Raw genomic sequence first — 21,346 nt, 5'->3', positions numbered from 1 at the left:
TTTTTTTCTTTAATTCTAAAAGGTACTGCAGTACTTCCTACATAGCACTGCAGTACTCAAAAAATATATACAACAATAAAAATACTTTTCCTAACTATTCAGACTATTGTAAATAGCCTCATATCTTCTTATAGGTGAAAAACATAGTAATAATGTATATCTGACATTCAAAACCAGAACACAGCCAAAGTGTGGTGATAGACGCAGCAACAAAATGGCTGAGTTCTTGGCTTCTACGTAAGATATACCTTACTATGTTTTACCCTATAGGAAGGAATGAGACACTTCACCAAAGTTAGAATATGTAGAGAAAAATATTTTTATAGTTCTATATATTTTTATAAAAGGTAAAAAGGTACTGAGGACTATCCTGGAAGTACTGCAGTACCCACTGAAATAAAAAAATAAGGATTTATGACAAACAATAAAACTATAGTTTTTTATTGTTGTTTGCTATTTGTCATACATTATTTTTTTGGAATATCAAAAGGTACCACAGTTCTTCCTAAGTAGTACTGCAATACTCCTTCATCCTTTAAAAAAAATATATAGAACAATATAAATACTTTCCCTAACTATTATCAGTTTGGTGTAAACTATATAACTGCCTTTTACTTTTGTACGGGCAGTCAGCCAATATTATTGTGTTGTGTCAACGTCATGTATTGCTCTAAACTGTGAAATTACCGCTGTATACCACGTTGCAACATATCGCTAAGATTTTGTTTCTTATTACTACAAACCCACTGAACAAATTTTCATTGAGTTGCAAAATGGATCCTTTCCCTAACATAATCTTTATTCTTGCCAAATCTGATGAAAATCCGTTCAGCTGTTTTGCTGTTACGTCAGTCTAAAGAGTCCATTGAAAATGCATTGGTGGAAAAATTAATTTTTAGACCCACTTTTTTCTTTGCACCCTCTTACCCTTAACTAATCATCATGAGACTTCATTGGTCAATAAAGAAAAAAGAATAGGTCTGCATATTTTCGTGAAGATTCATCACACAGTGGGAAAGTTATTAGCAATCACAAATCTGAGGAATTCTTAACTCTTGGAAAACTATAACTACAGACACAAGACATTATTATATATATATATATATATATATATATATATATATATATATATATATATATATATATATATATATATATATATATATATATATATGGAAAATGTCACTTACCCAGTGTACATCTGTTCGTGGCATGAGACGCTGGAGATTCACATGCTGTGCATTATCCTGCCATCTAGTGTTGGGCTCGGAGTGTTACAAGTTGTTTTTCTTCGAAGAAGTCTTTTCGAGTCACGAGACCGAGGGACTCCTCCCTTTCGGCTCCATTACGCATGGGCGTCGACTCCATATTAGATTGTTTTCCCCGCAGAGGCTGAGGTAGGAGTTGTGTACATAGTAAAAGTGCCCATGCAATGGAGTGAGTATGTATGTACATAATGTGTATAAAAAATATTATATATTTACAAATTTACAAATGTACAAGTTTCATCAACTTATAACGGCTACAGGCTCCCAGGGAGGCGGGAGGGCACATGTGAATCTGCAGCGTCTCATGCCACGAACAGATGTACACTGGGTAAGTGACATTTTCTGTTTGATGGCATGTGTAGCTGCAGATACACATGCTGTGCATAGACTAGTAAGCAGTTATCTCCCCAAAAGCGGTGGCTTAGCCTGTAGAAGTTGAAGTTGTTTGAAATAATGTTCGTAATACAGCCTGTCCTACTGTGGCTTGTTGTGTTGTTAACACATCTACACAGTAATGTTTTGTGAATGTATGAGGCGTAGACCATGTGGCTGCCTTACAGATTTCTGTCATAGGTATATTTCCTAGAAAGGCCATTGTGGCGCCTTTCTTCCTAGTGGAGTGCGCCTTTGGCGTCACAGGCAGATCTCTTTTTGCTTTAATATAGCAGGTTTGAATACATTTCACTATCCATCTGGCAATGCCTTGTTTGGATATTGGATTTCCTGCATGAGGTTTTTGGAAGGCTACAAACACTTGTTTTGTCTTGCGAAATTGTTTTGTTCTATCAATGTAATACATTAATGCTCTTTTGATGTCTAATGTATGTAAGGCTCTTTTGGCTACTGAGTCTGGTTGTGGAAAAAAGACTGGGAGTTCCACTGTTTGGTTTAGGTGGAACGGTGATATAATTTTTGGTAAGCACTTTGGATTTGTACGGAGAACCACTTTATGTTTATGTATTTGTATAAAGGGTTCTTGTATAGTGAATGCTTGTATTTCACTTACTCTTCTAAGAGATGTGATAGCTATTAGGAAGGCTACTTTCCAGGTTAAGTATTGCATCTCACAAGAGTACATGGGTTCAAATGGTGGACCCATGAGTCGTGCTAATACAATATTGAGGTTCCACGAGGTAACTGGTGGTGTTCTTGGGGGTATGATTCTTTTTAGACCCTCCATAAATGCTTTGATGACTGGGATTCTAAAGAGTGAAGTTGAATGTGTAATCTGCAGATAGGCAGATATTGCTGTGAGATGTATTTTGATAGAAAAGGCTAGGTTTGATTTTTGTAAGTGTAATAAATAGCTTACAATGTTTTTTGCAGAAGCGTGTAGTGGTTGAATTTGATTATGATGGCAGTAATAAACAAATCTTTTCCATTTGTTTGCGTAACAATGTCTTGTAGTAGGTTTTTTAGCTTGCTTAATGACCTCCATACATTCTTGTGTAAGGTCTAAATGTCCAAACTCTAAGACTTCAGGAGCCAGATTGCTAGATTGAGCGATGCTGGATTCGGGTGTCTGATCTGCTGTTTGTGTTGAGTTAACAGATCTGGTGTGTTTGGTAGTTTGATATGAGGTACTACTGACAGGTCTAGTAATGTTGTATACCATGATTGGCGAGCCCAGGTTGGTGCTATTAGTATTAGTTTGAGTTTGTTTTGACTCAATTTTTTTACCAGATAAGGAAGGAGTGGGAGAGGGGGAAAAGCATAGGCAAATATCCCTGACCAACTCATCCATAACGCATTGCCTTTGGACTGAGGGTGTGGATACCTGGACGCGAAGTTTTGGCATTTTGCGTTTTCTTTTGTTGCGAATAGGTCTATTTCTGGTGTTCCCCAGCGTAGAAAGTAAGTTTGTAGTATCTGGGGATGAATCTCCCATTCGTGTGTTTGTTGGGGAGCTCGACTGAGATTGTCGGCCAATAGGTTTTGAATTCCTGGGATGTATTGTGCTATTAGGCGAATGTGATTGTGAATTGCCCAATGCCAAATCTTTTGTGCTAAGAGACACAGTTGTGATGAGTGTGTCCCTCCTTGTTTGTTTAAATAATACATTGTTGTCATGTTGTATGTTTTGACAAGAATGTGTTTGTGTACTATTAGAGGTTGAAATGCTTTCAATGCTAGAAACACTGCTAACAGCTCTAAATGGTTTATATGCAGTTGCCTCTGTTGAACATCCCATTGTCCCTGTATACTGTGCTGATTGAGGTGTGCTCCCCCACCCTATCATGTAAGCATCTGTTGTGATCACGTACTGAGGCACTGGGTCTTGGAATGGCCGCCCTTGGTTTAAATTTATAGGATTCCACCATTGAAGCGAGAAGTGTGTTTGGCGGTCTATCAACACTAGATCTTGAAGTTGACCCTGTGCTTGTGTCCATTGTGTTGCTAGGCACTGTTGTAAGGGTCGCATGTGTAGTCTTGCGTTTGGGACAATGGCTATGCATGAAGACATCATGCCTAGGAGTTTCATTACAAACCTCACTTGATAGTGTTGGTTTGGGTACATGTTTAGTATTACATTTTGGAAGGCTTTTACCCTTTGTGGACTTCGAGTGGCAATCCCCTTTTGTGTGTTGATTGTTGCTCCTAAGTATTGTATTTGACACGGTTGTAGATGTGATTTTTGGTAGTTTATAGAGAACCCTAGTTTGTGAAGGGTTTCTATGACATATTTTGTGTGAAGAAGACACTGTTGCTGAGTGCTGGTTTTTATTAATAATCGTCTAAGTAAGGGAATATGTGCATGTGCTGTCTCCTGACGTGAGCGGCTACTACTGCAAGGCATTTTGTGAATACCCTTGGGGCTGTTGTTATGCCGAAAGGTAACACTTATAATTGGTAATGCACGCCTTGGATTACAAACCTCAAGTATTTCCTGTGGGAAGGATGTATGGGTATGTGGAAATAAGCATCCTTGAGATCTAATGTTGACATGTAGTCTTGTTGTTTCAGCAAGGGAATCACATCGTGAAGTGTCACCATGTGAAAGTGATCTGATTTGATGTAAAGATTCAGTGTTCTGAGGTCTAATATGGGTCTCAGTGTTTTGTCCTTTTTGGAATTAGGAAATACAGGGAGTAAACCCCTGTTCCTTTTTGATGGTTGGGTACTAGTTCTATTGCTTTTTTTTGTAACAGTGCTTGGACTTCTAGTTGTAACAGGTCTAAGTGTTGTTTGGACATATTGTGTGCTCTTGGAGGCACATCTGGTGGCAAATGTAGGAATTCTATGCAATAACCATGTTGGATAATGGCTAGGACCCATGCGTCCGTAGCTATGTGTTCCCAGTTGTGGTAAAAATCTGTAAGTCTCCCTCCCACTGGTGTTGTGTGGTGGGGGTTTGTGAGATTGTAGTCACTGTTTAGTTTGTGGGGTTTTTGGGCTCTGGAATTTCCCTCTTGTTTTAGGGAACTGTCCACCCCTATATTGTCCTCGAAAGACTCCTCTCTGATATTGTCCCATATGTGGGTCTGACTTGTGAGGTGGAAGGCTCTGTGGTTTGGGCCAGAAACCCCCCCTCTAAAGTGCGGCTTCCTAAAAGTGCCTCTGCTATGTGGGGAGTAGAGCGCGCCCAGGGCTTTGGCCGTGTCCGTGTCTTTTTTAAGTTTTTCTATCGCCGTATCCACCTCCGGACCAAATAATTGTTGTTCATTGAATGGCATATTTAGCATAGCCTGCTGAATTTCGGGCTTAAATCCGGAGGTCCGTAGCCATGCGTGTCTCCGAATGGTTACCGCCGTGCTTACTGTCCTGGCCGCCGTGTCTGCTGAGTCCATAGCCGACCTTATTTGGTTATTGGAGATAGTTTGGCCCTCCTCGACAACCTGTTGGGCACGTTTCTGGAACTCTTTGGGAAGGTGTTGAATGAGATGTTGCATTTCATCCCAATGTGCCCTGTCGTATCTTGCCAGAAGAGCTTGAGAATTGGCAATTCGCCATTGATTGGCTGCCTGTGCTGCCACCCTTTTGCCTGCTGCATCGAATTTCCGACTTTCTTTGTCGGGCGGTGGTGCGTCTCCAGAAGTTTGTGAGTTCGCCCTCTTCCGGGCTGCTCCTACTACCACCGAATCAGGAGTTAACTGTTGTGTGATGTACACAGGGTCAGTAGGGGGAGGTTTATATTTCTTCTCCACCCTAGGCGTGATGGCTCTGCCTTTGACTGGGTCCTGAAACACCTGTTTGGCGTGTTTTAACATGCCTGGCAGCACTGGCAAGCTTTGGTATTGGCTGTGCGTAGATGACAGGATGTTGAACAAGAAGTCATCTTCTATGGGCTCTGCATGCAATGCTACATTATGAAATGTAGCTGCCCTGGAAACCACCTGCATGTAAGCAGTACTGTCCTCAGGTGGTGAAGGTCTTGCCGGGTAGCACTCGGGACTATTGTCAGAGACCAGTGCGTCATACAAATCCCACGCATCCGGGTCATCTTGGCTCATCCCTGTGTGTGTGGGTGAATGCATCATTGGGGGTGTTGCTACCGGGGACAGATGTGGCGACTGTATTGGCGATAGTTGTGGCGAAAACTGTGGTGGTGTTTTCTCTTTTGCCACTTTCGCCTTTGGCTGCATTTCCGCCTCTTGGAATGCGAGCTTCCGCTTCATTTTGATTGAAGGAAGAGTTCTGATTTTCCCGTGTCTTTTTGTATATGGAGCATCCTCTGGATATGGTCTGGCTCTCCCATGCCCAGCTCTTGTTCAAATCTGTGATGTTGTAATTGCGTGGAAAGGCCTTGTTCCTCTGTATAGGAGCTTTGTTTTGACTCCGAGGCTGCATGTTTCGGCACCTAAATCTTTGACAGTCTTTTTCGGCTCCGAGGAAACCTTTTTGACTTTCGGTGTGCCGAACTCTCGGTGCCGAGTCTGTTCGGAGCCAGTATCTCGACCGGAGTCGGATGTCTGTGGCTGCTGGGATGCCTTTTTCGGTGCCGATGTTTGGTCACCCTGTTTTCGGGTAAAGCCATCGCCTGTTGGCGATGGCGTCCCCTTGGCCTTGATTATTTTGGAGTGAGTTTTTGCCGGGGCTGGTTTACTCACGGTTTGCTGCGTCTTTGGCTGCTCATTCTCGGACTCGTCTGAGTCCGAATCTCGAATGGAGAATGTCTCCTCTTCTTCGACGTCGGTGTGTCCGGCCGGTGTCAACGCCATCTGAAGACTTCGAGCTCTATGATCCTGCAGTGTCTTCTTGGATCGAAATGCCTGACAGGCCTCGCAAGTATCCTCTTTGTGTTCGGGGGACAAACACAGATTACAGACCAAGTGTTGGTCTGTATAAGGATACTTAGCGTGGCAGTTGGGGCAGAAGCGAAAGGGAGTCCGGTCCATGAGGTTTGAAGATGGACGCGGTCGGGCCGACCATGCCCCGCCGAGGAGTGGAAGCCCCGAAGGGCAGCCAGAGCTCTTCTTTCTTTGGTGTCGATGTGCTAGCACTAACCCGGTACCGAGCGCAAACAATACCGTCAAATTTTCTGATGGATAACTATCTTTTCTGAACCGAAACACGGAGCGAAGAGGAACACGTCCGAACCCGATGGTGGAAAGAAAACAATCTAAGATGGAGTCGACGCCCATGCGCAATGGAGCCGAAAGGGAGGAGTCCCTCGGTCTCGTGACTCGAAAAGACTTCTTCGAAGAAAAACAACTTGTAACACTCCGAGCACAACACTAGATGGCAGGATAATGCACAGCATGTGTATCTGCAGCTACACATGTCATCGAACATATATATATACACACACACATATGGTAGTTATAGTTAGGACCTAGTTTCTATATGAAAAGCTTTTTTTTTTTTTTTAACCTTGCCTATATCTTTCGCACAGCTTGACGAATTTCCACAAAACTTTCCCAAAAACATTTCCATCCCTGTCAGCTGATGCCTGGAAAGTTTCAGGGTGATCTGTCCGCGGGGGACATGGGGGGTTCCAAAACACGTCTTCCCTATTAATTTTTCCATAGGGATTTTGAACGGAAATAGTGCAAAAACCGCTGGACAGAATTACACCAAATTTGGCTGTAAGGTATGTCCGGGTTCAGAAAGCGATCATTTTTCGTTTTGGTGTAATTCCGTTCAGTAGTTTTTGAGAAATTAAGGGAAAAACAAATCTGTATATCTAGAGTCACGAAAGAATCCCAACCTCTCCTGATTTCTTGCAGAGATCTGACTGGCTGATAACACTTCAACAACAAAAGTTGTTGAAGTGTTGTCAGCCATCTTGGGACTTGGCTGAAGCACAGGCGTTCAGGAAATCAAAAGCGGGGGACCGCATGACCCCTGCTGCCCTGAGACTGACACCTCCCCAAGGCTGTGTTTTGATATGCGGGAGGGGGGCACTCGGCCCCTTCCCACTGTCCCGAGGACCACCACCTCCCCAGGGTGAGCTTGCAACCTCGCCATGCACAGCTAATTATCCAACAAACAACGGCACTCATGACATCTTTGATAATATTATTGATTAAGTCACTGTAAGATCTGCAGTAAAATTATTGATCACATTCCTGCGCATGGTGGGGGTACGTGTTATAGTTACCTTAGGGCACGAGTTATAGTTACTTGAGTTAACTCTACCTATAACAGGTACATTTCTATGGTTTTGTATGTTTAAAAGATAAGCCTAACTATAACGTCACTGTAGCCTTTGGTTCCTTAAGCAAATATATATATATATACACACACACATCTATGCAGTACTAAAGGAGTATTACATTCAAAAAGAAAAATAATTAAAATCCCCCAACAATTCTAAAAATAGAGAAAAATGTACTAAACAAAATGAACATAACACAAAAATGACAAAAATCAAATAAGGATGATGGAGATACACATTTTTTATGTTTTAAGTAAGAATAGCACCATGAAGTAAAAAGAGCCAATGATAGTCAATAGGCACTAAAGAGCAGGACCTAGGAATAATTTGATGCTGGCTGTAATGGAGCTTGTGTCAGATACACTAACCAGGTACATCCTGTTCAAGGATTTTATCTTCTGACTTTAGTCCTTTGAGTCCACATCCACCACAGGAGTACAATTCTAAATCCTCCAGAACTCAGGGGAGGCACTCAAGGGTGTCAGGAAGATCCATGTCCAGATCCAGTGGCCACTAATCAGCTGGGCAGTTACAAGATCAGCCTGATGACCCTTGGGGTGCACTTCTTTGTCCTGGGTACAAGAGGGTACTGAGGCTCTTCTCAGGTCTCACACAGCAGGTTCAGTTGTCTTCTGACCTTCCCCGGTCCATGCCTATGCTACTGGGTGGGAATGACACCTGGGCACACAATTACCAATCAGATAAAGGCTCCTGTGGCTAATTCTACCCACTTTGAGCATTTTCATGATGGAACACTCTTCAGCCATATTAAACTTAGGCTCTGAGTAGGAGAGGCATGCATGAGGAGTTTACTACAAGAAATCTAGCGTCCTTCCACATCAAACACCAAACTCCAGTTTGAAGCACTCTACCCTCAAGCAACCCAGAGACAGACACCTGGTAGAACAAAGCAGGGTACATCAGTAACCAGACTGTGGATACCCAAGAATTGTTTTGAAGTGGCTCTCGCCCTTTGAAATGTAACCAAGTGTGATATGTGAAACCCAAGCAGAACTGCCAAGCTGTTTTCTACGATCCAGCAGGATTTGACGCTGTCAACAAGAGGCCTTCTGGTGGGAGCTGGTCTGACTGGGGGGACAAAATAAGAGGGCAGACCTGGGTATTAGCTACATCTACTTTTGAGAGGGTAGGCCTCTTTGACGTTAATCAAGTACCAGGTCCCAACCCACAGACCATCCTGTCTGGGCGACAATGCCTCTTCACACGCAAAACCTTTTCGCCCTGTCTAGGGAGCAAGTTCACACCTTGTTCACAACTATTCAAATGCTAGTTACTGGCTAGTGGAAGTGAGAGAACAAATGCAAAGGGTCTTTTAGAGGTTTTGGGCAGGGAAATGGTAACGTTCTAAATGTGCCTGTTCCTAAATAGTGATTACAAATTCGACTTTACTGTGAAAATGGTTTTGAAATAACTATTGAAAATAGTCCTTGAAATATATTTCTAGATGATTCCAAGCAGAAATTAAAAGAATAGGCAGGTTGCGACAGGGAATATAGCTTTTAGGTCCTTTTCACTGTAAGGACATGTTCAACATTAAACTATTATGTGTCCTCCTTTTTAATACCATGCACCCTGCCCTGTAAGCAGTAAAGCTTACTTAGTGGTGAGCTACTAGTATTTAAAAGAAAGTTTTTGACCCGTCAAAAGTTTTTTTTTTTGACATGTCGAATTTTCAGTTTAAAACTGCATCAGCCAGGCTACAAATTGTAGGCCGGCAGTCATGTTTGCACGGTTGCTGCAGGGGGCGGGCACAATAGGTGCTGCAACCCATTAGTGATATTTAACTTGCAGGCCCAGTTAACACTTTGTCCCATATACTATGGACTTATAAGTGCGTTTAACATGCCAATTAGGAGTATACCAATTTCATAATGTTAAAAATGGGAGCAGAGGCACTTTATGGCTGGTTAGCAAGGGTAAATACACAGAGTTCTACAGCCAGCAAAAACAGTTAAGGCATATTCAGACAAAATTCTGGAGGTAAACCCTACAAAAGATGGTCATTTGCAGCATGCCAACATAAAAATCTGCTGCCACTGAAAGTAGAAATTAGAAAGAAAAAATAAACATTGACAGAGAAGTCAGACTGAGAAAGGAAAGGATCAAATTTGAGGGGACCTATGAATTTCACTACTTTGAAATAGACTATGTTCTTTTCTGTGCAATGGAAAAAGAAGCCCCAATCTGACTTTCTTTTCAGTGCCCTTTCAGAGCCCAACTGCCTTCCTTTAGAGCTGGACACAAAATAGCTCCTAAAGACTTTCCAGATCAGCTGATAAGAGGAAGCCATGTTCACATTCAGAAATAAAGTACTTAGAATAAACAGGCTAAGATGTAATTTCTATTAGAGTGAAGTCAGAGACACAGAGAGGGCTTCAATGTGTGACCTAGGGAATCAATTGTCACCACAAGATGATGGGGAGAAGGCATGAAAAGGACCATCTGATTCAGTGTTTCCTCCTGAAGCCAGGCGAAGTAGTTCATGTTGACCATGACATCAGAAGACTTTAGGACTGGTGGGAGAACATATCATGAATAAGAGAAAAGAAAGCCTGCTGAACAGGTCCTATTCGTACTCAAGCAGACTATATTGCATAGATGGAATATGCCTTGACAACTTGGTATTTCAAAGCGTTTTGGACATAACAGGGTTATTCTTGGTCTCTCCCCTTTTTGATGAATAAGACACATTGACAGATTGGCCTCTTTCATTTTGGTCACACGAGCTGTGTGATGGCTATCTACCTTTCTGGACAGTGTGTGACATCTCTGGTCTATCACATGCCTCTCCTTTCACACCTGTTCAGCAAGTCTTCCAATGTATGATGCACGGGCCTGTGTGAGGCCCAAAACTGCTAATAGCAACTCTGGTATGCGGCATAAAATAATGCATGTAATTGAATGAGTGAATTCGAACCACTTGTAATTATGCAAGGTGCATTTAATTCTATTATTTATATCTATCGTATGGCAAAACAGATAGGAAAAGAACATACACAAATCATTTGTGGTTCTTTACCAGAGTAGGCACTTCTGATGAACTGCTAGGCAATGTTTTCTCTAAATGCCAACACAGGTAAATTCAGACATATTTGGCCTTGGAGGGCCACATCTGTAAGGTAGATCCCTATGGAAAAGGTAGTATGAGACTCACTCTGGGGCATACTCATGCCACGTCTATGACAGCTCCTTGTCTGGGTTTTTTGTGGCCAGGAAAGGGCAAAGCATTTAACCCTTCTACGCATTGCTTAAGTAAGTCACAATGTGCCTGTTCAGCTCCTCATTCCAGTCCATAGCCATCCTCATTGTAACATGATGACACTTCCACAACAGATGCAGCCCAAATCTTCTTATAATACGTTTAACACCCATCAACATGGAAAAAAGATGAACATAGTAATTTAGCTATATTACTAGTGTGTAAGACATTAGAATGTTGTCAATGGTGATTATTAATTCCAATTCCCTCCTTGGAGTTCTGACTCATGTGCCTTAATACATTTCCATTAGAAGAAGGTCGTCCAAATTTTTAGATATACATAGGCGGACCGTATGATACCTAATTAAGCTGATATGACCCCTGACAATTATTAGACCGGACGGAACTTTTTTTTAACTTTAACTCGAATATCTGCTCGTTTATGAACATAATTTATACAAGTTATTTCAGAGCTCAGATTCTAATGGGTATGACACTGAAATATATTGTTTGATATACTACCTTTGCTGCTAGGGTGGGAGATAATGTTCAGTTTAAGTGTAAATAGATTTCATTTGTTTATGTTTGTTTATATAATAGCAGTACATCTGTTTTGTTTTTAATTACAGGTCCTTGGTATAACTGATCCTAAGAGGCATGGATAGGTTACATATGAACCAAAACAAGTAACCACTCTGAGGGAAGGCTGTTTGTATGTATGTAATGGTATTTATATAGTGCAAGCCCGGCTGTGAAGCACCGGGGCGCTGTACACTATGAGGGGTTGAGAGACAAATTTGTAGGTTATCTACATTACTTGGGGTGTACAGTAATACATTGCAAACACATTATATTTCACATTTTTTGGGCACAAGGAGATTAAGTGATTTGCCTAGAATCTCACGATGCTGAGTCTAGCGTTGAGGCAGGATTTAGACCTGGGTCCTCCTATTCCAATGACAGTAGCCCGAGCTACTGAATCCCATTTACTCCGATCCTTGAACCACTGAATAATAGACTGGAAATTGCATTTTAAATGTTTAATTATTTGGTTTTATTTGTACTATAATGCTTCCATTTAGCAATTAGTACACAAGTAATTAAATTTATGTGACTTGCTGATGAATTACTTAACAGGATTCTGAAACACAGAATACGCCTTTTAATCTTCTATGGTCTATTTAATAACGATTTTGTTCTGTTAATATGAATATAAGGATTGAATAAACAAACGAGCTGACTGTGGTATTGTATCTGAATGAGTCTATTTGCTAGTACATCTACCCAGTAGTGTGATAGCACTATTTATCAACTATATCTGTGAACAGTTACATAAGAGCTGCAACGGACAGGGCTAGCTCTTCAAAGGGCTGACTGCGTATTTATAGCCAGTTAAGAATGCATTTGTACCCATGGCAACCCCAATGAAGACATACAACATTATGTGCACTAAGGAAATTGTGGGGGAATGAAATTCTAGAAAGCAATCTTTTTAAGCAAAGATGAAAGACACATGGAAATAAAAGAGTTGATCATTCAATTAAACTAAACACACAAAAATAGAATGAATTTCAAATGGATGAATAGTGAATACGGACTATGAAAGTCTGAATTCAAAAACCATGGTAAGTGAATAGGTCTGTTCAAATAACCAGATTTAGATCCTAATATGAAATGTCTATCAAAAGTGTCTCAAAAGAGTCCTTGAACCATCACAAAAACGTAAAATCTATAAAATAAATGATCATACCTTCCATATTTAATCAATGTGTGTCCAACAAATGGTTGTCCTTCAAGTAGCAACAATATTGGGCAAATGCTAGAAGTGCCAATGGAGGATGGATTGTCTTAAATTCATTGACAGACTAAAGTCTAAATTATTACAAGCAATTGATATATCCAACGCTACCTAATTTAGCAAGCCATGCGTGATTAAAACTCAAAATGGAGCTGCATGTGTTATACTTAGCATGTGATTTTTTTTTCACTAGCTATTAATGATAAAAAACGTTACCACAAGCGGAGCATCTTGTCAATAAGTTCAAGACAGTTTTATTGTGAAAAGGGATATTGCACTTAGATTTACATTTCTGAATCCCCCTACAATATTGCAGTGGCGCACAGCAATGGATTGGTGTGCTAAACAGAAAGAACACATTTACAAGGCATGGGGTTGCCCTTGTAAACACGATAGAATCTGGGGCGGATGGTGTGATAATTACAGGCTTATGGGCGAATGATGTGAATTTTATCTATGGGACGTTCAGGGTGTCACCAACGGTAGCAAAGACACAGTCTGCATTTGGTGACAATTATTACCAATATTAGGTTTCAATAAAATCAATAAAGTTGAGCTATAAAAAAAGAAAAGGGTCAAGACAGTTCCAACACAAATTTGTCTACATTTACGGCCCTTCCAAATAAACTTCTGAGTTTAGCTGTAGACTCCAATGATCACAAGACTAAATGAATCACTAATATCATTAGAAAGTTTTCCCTGCATTCCACGAGCATATTGTCGAAGAATAATTGTCCACATTTTCCTATTCCCAAAAAGCGAAGCTGTTTCCCAATTCTAGGGATATACCTCAGTGGAACCTTAGAACTCTTTGCTATTACATAATTTGGAGTGTGGTTCAGATCATCTGCTGTGTCACACAAAAGACAGTGCTATTTTGATATTCATGTGTATGTGAACAAAGCCGCACCGGAGAGGATAACTTGTTGGACATCTCAGTTGTAAATAATGTACAGATGTTGTTGTAGTAAAATTGCGATGTAGTCATAGTTACCCACTAGTCAAGCTCTTGTCAATCAAACCTCTGTAAGGTGAAACCATTTCTATCTTCCCTTTTTCTGGTACAGACAGTTGTCTGGAGTTATGCATTATACATTGTCTGAGATATGGGGATTGAATAAAGATGGTCAAAGACATAGAATTGGGTCGAGCCAAATTTCTGGCATTTGTTAACATGCAAACATTCTCCAGCATTGCTTCCTTGGCCTCTTCAGTAGCAGGCTGTTTAAGCATGGGTGTCTGGGCTTCTCCCGTTGTCTTTGCTAGGTAAGAAACCGAATCAGCCAAAAAAATTGACAAGAGCAAGCTGTGTTTGATTTTTCCACTTTTTGTCTGGCTGGTTGGGATTCCCTCACAGCAAACTCAAAGGGAGGAATCCAGACAGTGGTGCGTAACAGGCAGCTTTTCAAGAGGCTGAGCCACAGGAGAATTAAGCTTTTTTTCCTCAACATCTTCAGGTGAGAAAGCTCCTGCAGCGTTCCAGGGCCAAAGCATTCTGGACAGATGTTGGGAACTGGCAGAATGCTCCCTGTGTTGACCTGTAGCAAATGCTATGGCCAACAAGAATAGCATTCTGACTGGCTAGCCTGCTCCCAGTATACCATCCAGGGTGCAAATAAATATTTAAAAGGGAAAGGGTCATGTAAGACAAAGAGTGTTACTCCTTTCAAGGAGGTGACCAGAAAGGAAAGAGAATTCTAAATTCTCAAAAACTAAAAATTGGGAAACTGAATGTTCGAAATAGGATACAAGCAAGTGGCATAGTGCAAACCAATTAACTCAGAACTAAAATCATCTTACCTGATTACAAATATTGATGTCAACTCCCGATTTTAAGTAGTCAAGGGCCTTTTCTAAATTCCCGGCTCGGGCAGCTCGCAAGTAGCTTGCATTCGTGTCAGACTAGAAAAAACACATAAAACTGGGAGTCAGACTGACGAATTATGCTACTGACATTGATCACTATCATAAACATTATTTGGGGTTCTTTCATAGCTCCTTATGAGAATTTAAGAACATTGGATGCATAGGAATCTCACAGTATGACCACATTACTCTTATAAAATTGTACATATATACGTATTTTCTGTGTTCCATTGAGAAATATTGAGATGCAAAACAAGGAACCTAACTCAACAATAACAACAACAGAGGGTTTAATCCAAACATTAGCTGTCCACCACGTGACATTCGTCTCCCTATTAGTTAGGGGTTATACCACAAATTAGACATTACAATCTACAACAATTATCAGGCAAAACACAATAAAATAACCTGCGAATAAAAACTATCAGGCTAAACACAATTAAATAACTAACAAAGAAGTGTTTGATGCTTATTAACCTTGTGCTTTAATCAGTTGTGCTATGACACTTAGCAGTGTGGCTGCTGTTTTGTTTGGTCACTGTAAAAGCAACAGAAAGAGTGATTTTAGACTAAGGAAAATGAGTGTAAAAGTAGATGTTTTCTTCAAAAATAAAATTGAAAGAGGAAGCAAATCAAAAAGTATTAGAAAGACCATGCACACTGACCCTGCTAATAAACCTTATTTTCTGTTTAAAACTCTACCGGCGAAACCCCTCACAGAGTGCTTAAAGCAGCATTGAAAAATAGCTGGGCGCTAGAGGGGTGTGGCCTAAGAAGCTTAATGCAACCTTGTCCTGGGATAAAAGCAATAATACATTTGATACCAAGAAGTTAATCTGAACTAGTGCAATGCATTCGAATTATTAAATGTTACAGTTGGGAGCCTTCTTCATTATAAAACAAAGTGTGGGGGGTAGAATATAAGGAGAGAGAGAGTGTGTGTGTGTGTGTGTGTGTGTGTAGAATGCACAAATTACAGTGGTATAAAAAGAGTCTAGTATAATGATACAATAATGCCCACCACCCCTCCAAAACAAACATTTCACACAGAACAGATCTGTTTACTAATATTCTGGACGGATTTACCGGAGTTATTTACAATTCAGAAACAAACAAGAATGGTATGCCATCTCACCTTGAACTCTAAAATACTAATGTCGAGGCGTAATAGTTCAAACAATCCAAAACGCTTCCAGGAAGCCTCTGTTTTTAATGCTCTAATAAACTGCTTTAGGTTTGGCAAACCTCTAAGGAGCAACAAATGAGGCTTAAACAAAGTGTTGTTCTTAGTTGCACACTGCTTCTCCCTCCTGATAAAAACGTGGTAGCAGTGACACGGATATGCCCACACAGAACCATTCTTTCTACAAAGGGGTGGCTGCTTCCACTAAATCTGATATTAGAGTGATTTGCATGGTGTATTTGTGAGCTGTACTAAAATGTTGTTAACCTAAAGGATTATTTAGAAATGTCCACAGTAGGCAGAGCCTTCGTGTCGCAGCAAAAACGCATAATCTGACCTCAAACGCTGCACCTTGGGCGCGATATCTGCAAAAGGTCGTTTATTTTCAACAAACCACTTCCCAGGACTGAAGGACCAGGCTAACAGCTCTTAATTTGGTTCGGTGGCCGCAGGTAGTGGGCACTGGCACACATGTTTATTAGTTGGTGACTTGCCTTGCATCGTCAGAAGAGACAGAAAGGCAGAATAGGGAGACAGAAGGACAAAAAACAGAGGAAAACAGTGAGAGGGAGAAAGCAGGAATGGAAAGGAACCAACTCGAGCAAGATAAGGAAAAAGAAAGTGTAAACTGGTGGAAAAAAGAGGCTTGAGAGAGAATTAAGACGAGGCAGTCTATGAATTCGCCAACTGCCATACACAAGGCCTGCCAGCACCAGGCGCTCAAGAAAACCTTTTTATATATTTATTTTAAGGTAAGCGCTGGTAGTTATTAAGGAAAAACTTTATTCGTGAGAAAGAAAGGACAACAGAAGCATGCTTAATGATAAATGATAGTAAAAGATTTCACATTTAAAGGAAACGTTATTATAGATCGAGCCAACAGTACTGTGTTTTAAAATGTAATGTAGGATGAATTATCCATGGATGTTATTTAGGGGTCGCAGCTGCAACTCATGGCTTACCCTTTGCTACCCCTGACACTGTCTTTGAGACCCCTGTCTTCAGAGGTGGCAAATTCAGTGCTAGGATCACTGCGGAAGCTCGTCCTTATTGACGTCAGTTAAGGTTCCACTCTTTGCTTTCTGTCAATATTTTTTTACAATAACAATGAATATTAATAATATGTTACTTTCTATTAGTGTAATAAAAACGGAGTACAATCAGTTGGAATATGCCATTCCATGGCAGCTGAGGTACGTAAAAATGCGTTTAAGTGTATGTTGTGTGCATGCTTGCAGGGGAGAGTGTGTTTATGTGACAACGTGTGTACGTAAGTGTGTATGTAAGTATGTGTGTGAGTGAACATGAGGGTCAAATGGCATGTGATCTCACTTCCACTACCCCTGGCATTTCAGTGAATTGACGTCCATGGGCCGTACACTGTCTCTTCTCAGTATTTATTTTGAGTAAGTTATTCGTCAAACCCAAATCAAAGGATGGCAGTTCCGACAGTCGACCTACTGGACTGAATGTACGGCCTAGGTAAGTCCTATTTTTGGTCTGAGCTAGCCAAAACAGTATTTTACCACCTGCTACATACATGGTGTGTTATTTTGCAATATTCCTCTCTAGTGCGTTCAATTTTGTTTTGAGACAGCAAACTCAATGTCCATATATGTTATCAACTAGAAAATATTATTATTAATTACTGAAGCATAGTATGCCGCATAAACAAACAAAGAGCCCAACTTACTACTCTGATACAGCACATCCCTATACAAATTGGCAGACCCCAAAGACACTACCACCACCTATGGTAATTTCTGTGATTTGTCCCTTAATGCTTAAACATTTGTGGCATGAGCTCCAAAGAAATCCTAATTTATCGTGAACCCAGACTGGGTGCCGGATAGGTAAGCCTTCAGATCATAGGCGCTGGAACCAGGGGAGTGGGGAGTGTTCAGCACCCCCAAAATAACCATGTTCGGGTTCAAAAGATGAATGAGCAATAACAATGAACAGAGAGCGTGTACAGGGAATGTAAAAGGAAAGTCTGTAGGATGAAATTTTGTTAACACACAACAAAGTTTCAGTATCCGTAAATGAACTGTATAAATATTTAAAAATCTATCAGCAGTTAGGAAATAAAGCACTGTTTTTGTAATTCTAAAGTCTGATAGAAACAAATATTTTTAGAGGACCAACACAAATCAAGGCACTTGACCAGTGGCAGCTGCCAACGAACAGGGATGGCGGGCGGGAAAGGGCGTTAAGGGACATGTTCATCTTCCCTCGGCCCTCTTCCGGGCTGCACCGGCTCCCAGCCAATCACGATGCTGCTGACAGCAGTGTCATGATTGGTCTGGGCTGCCTGCTTTGCCGCTCAGACTGGGAGTGGGAGCCTCGGCATGTTCTCTACCCGGCTGTGTTATACAGCCGGGTAGAAAACATGCAAAGTGCAGATGTCTTTTTGGTTGGTCCAACACAGCCGGAAAAACAGACATGGGCACCTTGTGTACACACACACAGCCCCCTCCGGCTCCCTCCATCCAGCCCAGCCCCGCCCCGCACAACAAGGAAAAATAAAATGATAATAATGTACTGTACGTTATTCTTACTTTTCTTTTTTGCTTTTTGGGAAATCCAGGGGGCTACACTCCTTCGCCTTAGCGGAGGAAACACCCCTGCACTTGACTTAGTGAAGAACAGATGGTGAATATTCCACCCAATACTGTTTGTGTGCTACAGTGTTTTATCAGTAAACCTGCATGTTTGTGCAAACTCAGTGCCCATTTCAAAGGAAATTCTTCTGTCTGTAAACGATTGTGTGCTACCACACCATAGTTTAATAATGCATTTGCAACAGTCTGCTCCAAAGTGCACTAATGGCTACATACTATACGCCCTAACCACTAGTATGCTGAATTTTCTACTTTTGTTCATTGTGTAACGTTTGGATTTTTCCAAACTCCTATGAGTTCAGTGATGTAACAAAACTTGATGACAACTCCCCACTCTGAAAACTGTTCCAGCACCACAGCTTCATAGGTCATTCATTGACCATTATTAACCATAATTAGCTTGTAACTACACAGTGTTAAAGCTACGTCTAACAATTGCACAGCATGAAGACGTGCTTTTTATCTTTGTCTGATGCCATATTCAACAAACATACAGAAAGTTCCTATGAAAGGGGATCCCACCCCTTTGTTCAAAACATCTCCCGAAATTATGAACTGCTAACATCATTGGCAATTTTCACTTGTGACACGCAGCCACCTTTTTATATACAGTTTAGTATATATTAAGTACCCATGGTTACACATAGTTTTCTATGAAGCCACAGAGCAAATTTACCTCAGTCATTCCTGGCTGGTCCATGTGAGATGTAAATCACAGGCTGAGGCACCAAGGGTGACCGAAAATGGGTATTAGTAATTAGACACAAATGTATATCAGCCAATAGAACTAGAATAAGGGGAGGCTGGGACATTAGGCCCCTGCTATCCCAACTCCCAACAAAACAGACCATCAACATTTTCAACAATTGCAAACATTTTGGATTGTACAAGTAGGGCAACAATCAAAAAGTTTAACTTTTTTATTTTGATGTTCTACAATCTTGGATGGAGTACTTATTTAATATGTATTTTCCTTTTTGCTCGTTTCCCATTATATACTGAAATGCACCTAGCAATATTTGTAAAACCCTTGTGCTCATAGGAGTGGGCACAGTTCATTTTTTTTAGGTGTTGCCTACTAAATGCCTTTTTGCAGCCTTTCTTTTAATACCTTTTGTGAACAATGAAAGTATCTAAAGAGGGTTTTGGGTTAGTGTAATGATTAACACTGGTTGGTTTTCCCATCACTCTCATTTGCCCGCTTCCTATTCTAGTTGCAGCTCATCAATCCTGTGTTTGCCCCGTCCACGGAGCAAAGCCTCTTGAACCATCTTTTTTGACTGGCTGACTTCTGTGTTTCAGTGCTTGCTTTTCATGCACTACTTTTTTCTTTTGGGTTAATCACACAATAGGAGTGCATGTGTTTTTCAGTTGTCGCCCTTATATACTTGTCTTCTTCAGTACTCTGTGCTGCTATCTGTCACCAGTGTGCTCCCCCGCACCATGTTGCATTTATGCTAATGTACTTCGTCCCATTGATTTCTCATGCCTGTGTGCCTCTCCCCCTTCCACACCAATTATTTCTTGACCATTGCTGCTCCTCCCCATCCTCTGTGTTGCTTCCTTCTCGAGTGGCAGTTGCTTCTCCTACCCATGGCTCTCTCCATGTTGCTCCCCCCACCAAATTGCTTACCCCTACCTGCAAACTCCCTATTGCTTACCCAACCAAGCCCTCTTTGTTGCCCCCACTCTGCCTATTTTTTTCTTTTCCTCACCCTGGCTCACTGTGGTGCTTCCCCTCACCTGCACTTTAATAAAACAAATATGCTTGCATGCAATTTATTTTACTTACTGATCCAAATCAAGAAATAAAAAAAGAACTTCTGCCATTTTGTAGGCGTGCATGCGTGATATGCATGCTTACAATATGACGCAACGTCACATGATTGCATCTTCTTAAACCATGCTGCACAGCATCAGGGATAATGTATAACTAGACTAAAAACCATCGGCAAAGCCAATAAGTCCTAAAGGTGAGAACTACTGGCTTTGTCAAAGCTTGTTTCTTTTGTTATCAGCATTCCATATGGGAGTGCATTTGTTTTCTTGCTCTTTTTTCATGTGCAGATTTTCCCTGATATATCCACCCCTGATGCTTTCTATGTTGTTCCAAGCTCCCAACCACACCAAGCTTATTTGTTGAGTCTCACACCCATTTATTTTTCATTTTATGTTTCATTCTTCACACCGTAGAATTCCTTTGCTGCTCTTCCATTGTTTCCCACTCATTCTACAATGCTCTAGTAGTGGTGTTGACTTGCACCACTCCACCTCCTGCTCCCCGGCCCACAATGTGCTTGATTTAATAGACTATAATGTTGCTCTGTTATTATCTGGGCCACATACAGGGTTTACATGACAAATGTCTTAATGCTTGGTGCAATTGGTTTGTTTCAAAACTATTACTTTTACTAAGTACTTCACAGTGCAGAGCTATGATGTGACGTATTGATGTCAAAGCTCCACATGTTACAAAAATACCCATTTTTGAATTATGAAGAGACTATCTTGTTTTACTTACATGATGTTTGTTTTGTGATTTACAAACCAAAAGTTTTCAGGGCTTGGGTCGTGCACAGGCTCTAGGGTTTGAGCCAGGTCCCTGGCTCGGCTCTGCTCTCCCTGCAAATTTATTGGCTCACTCACGTCTATCTTAATTAACTAAATTAGTAGCACCTAGCATTGCAGAACACGTAACCATGGAGTCCTTTACTGGCCTAAAAAGTATCTTCCCTCAGAAAAATCATAGTTAAATAGGCCGTAATTTGCTTCGCATCCCTTAGGATTCAGCT

The 21,346-nt window shown here is 41.0% G+C and overlaps 1 protein-coding gene across 34 annotated transcripts in view; it reads right to left on the bottom strand.

Moving 5' to 3' along the window:
- The window catches only part of ANK3 (ankyrin 3), a 1,678,649-nt gene that overhangs the window by 640,231 nt on the left and 1,017,072 nt on the right, over positions 1 to 21,346 (bottom strand). For all 34 annotated transcript variants that reach the window (XM_069240922.1, XM_069240928.1, XM_069240923.1 and 31 more), the window contains one exon: positions 14,685 to 14,786. In XM_069240922.1, coding sequence (XP_069097023.1) covers positions 14,685 to 14,786 — 102 coding nt within the window. The remainder of the gene's footprint in view (positions 1 to 14,684; positions 14,787 to 21,346) is intronic.

Source organism: Pleurodeles waltl, chromosome 6 (genome assembly GCF_031143425.1).
Source record: "Pleurodeles waltl isolate 20211129_DDA chromosome 6, aPleWal1.hap1.20221129, whole genome shotgun sequence".
Taxonomy (NCBI): domain Eukaryota; kingdom Metazoa; phylum Chordata; class Amphibia; order Caudata; family Salamandridae; genus Pleurodeles; species Pleurodeles waltl.
Note: the sequence above shows the minus strand (reverse complement) of the source record. Positions and strands in the feature narration are given on the sequence as shown.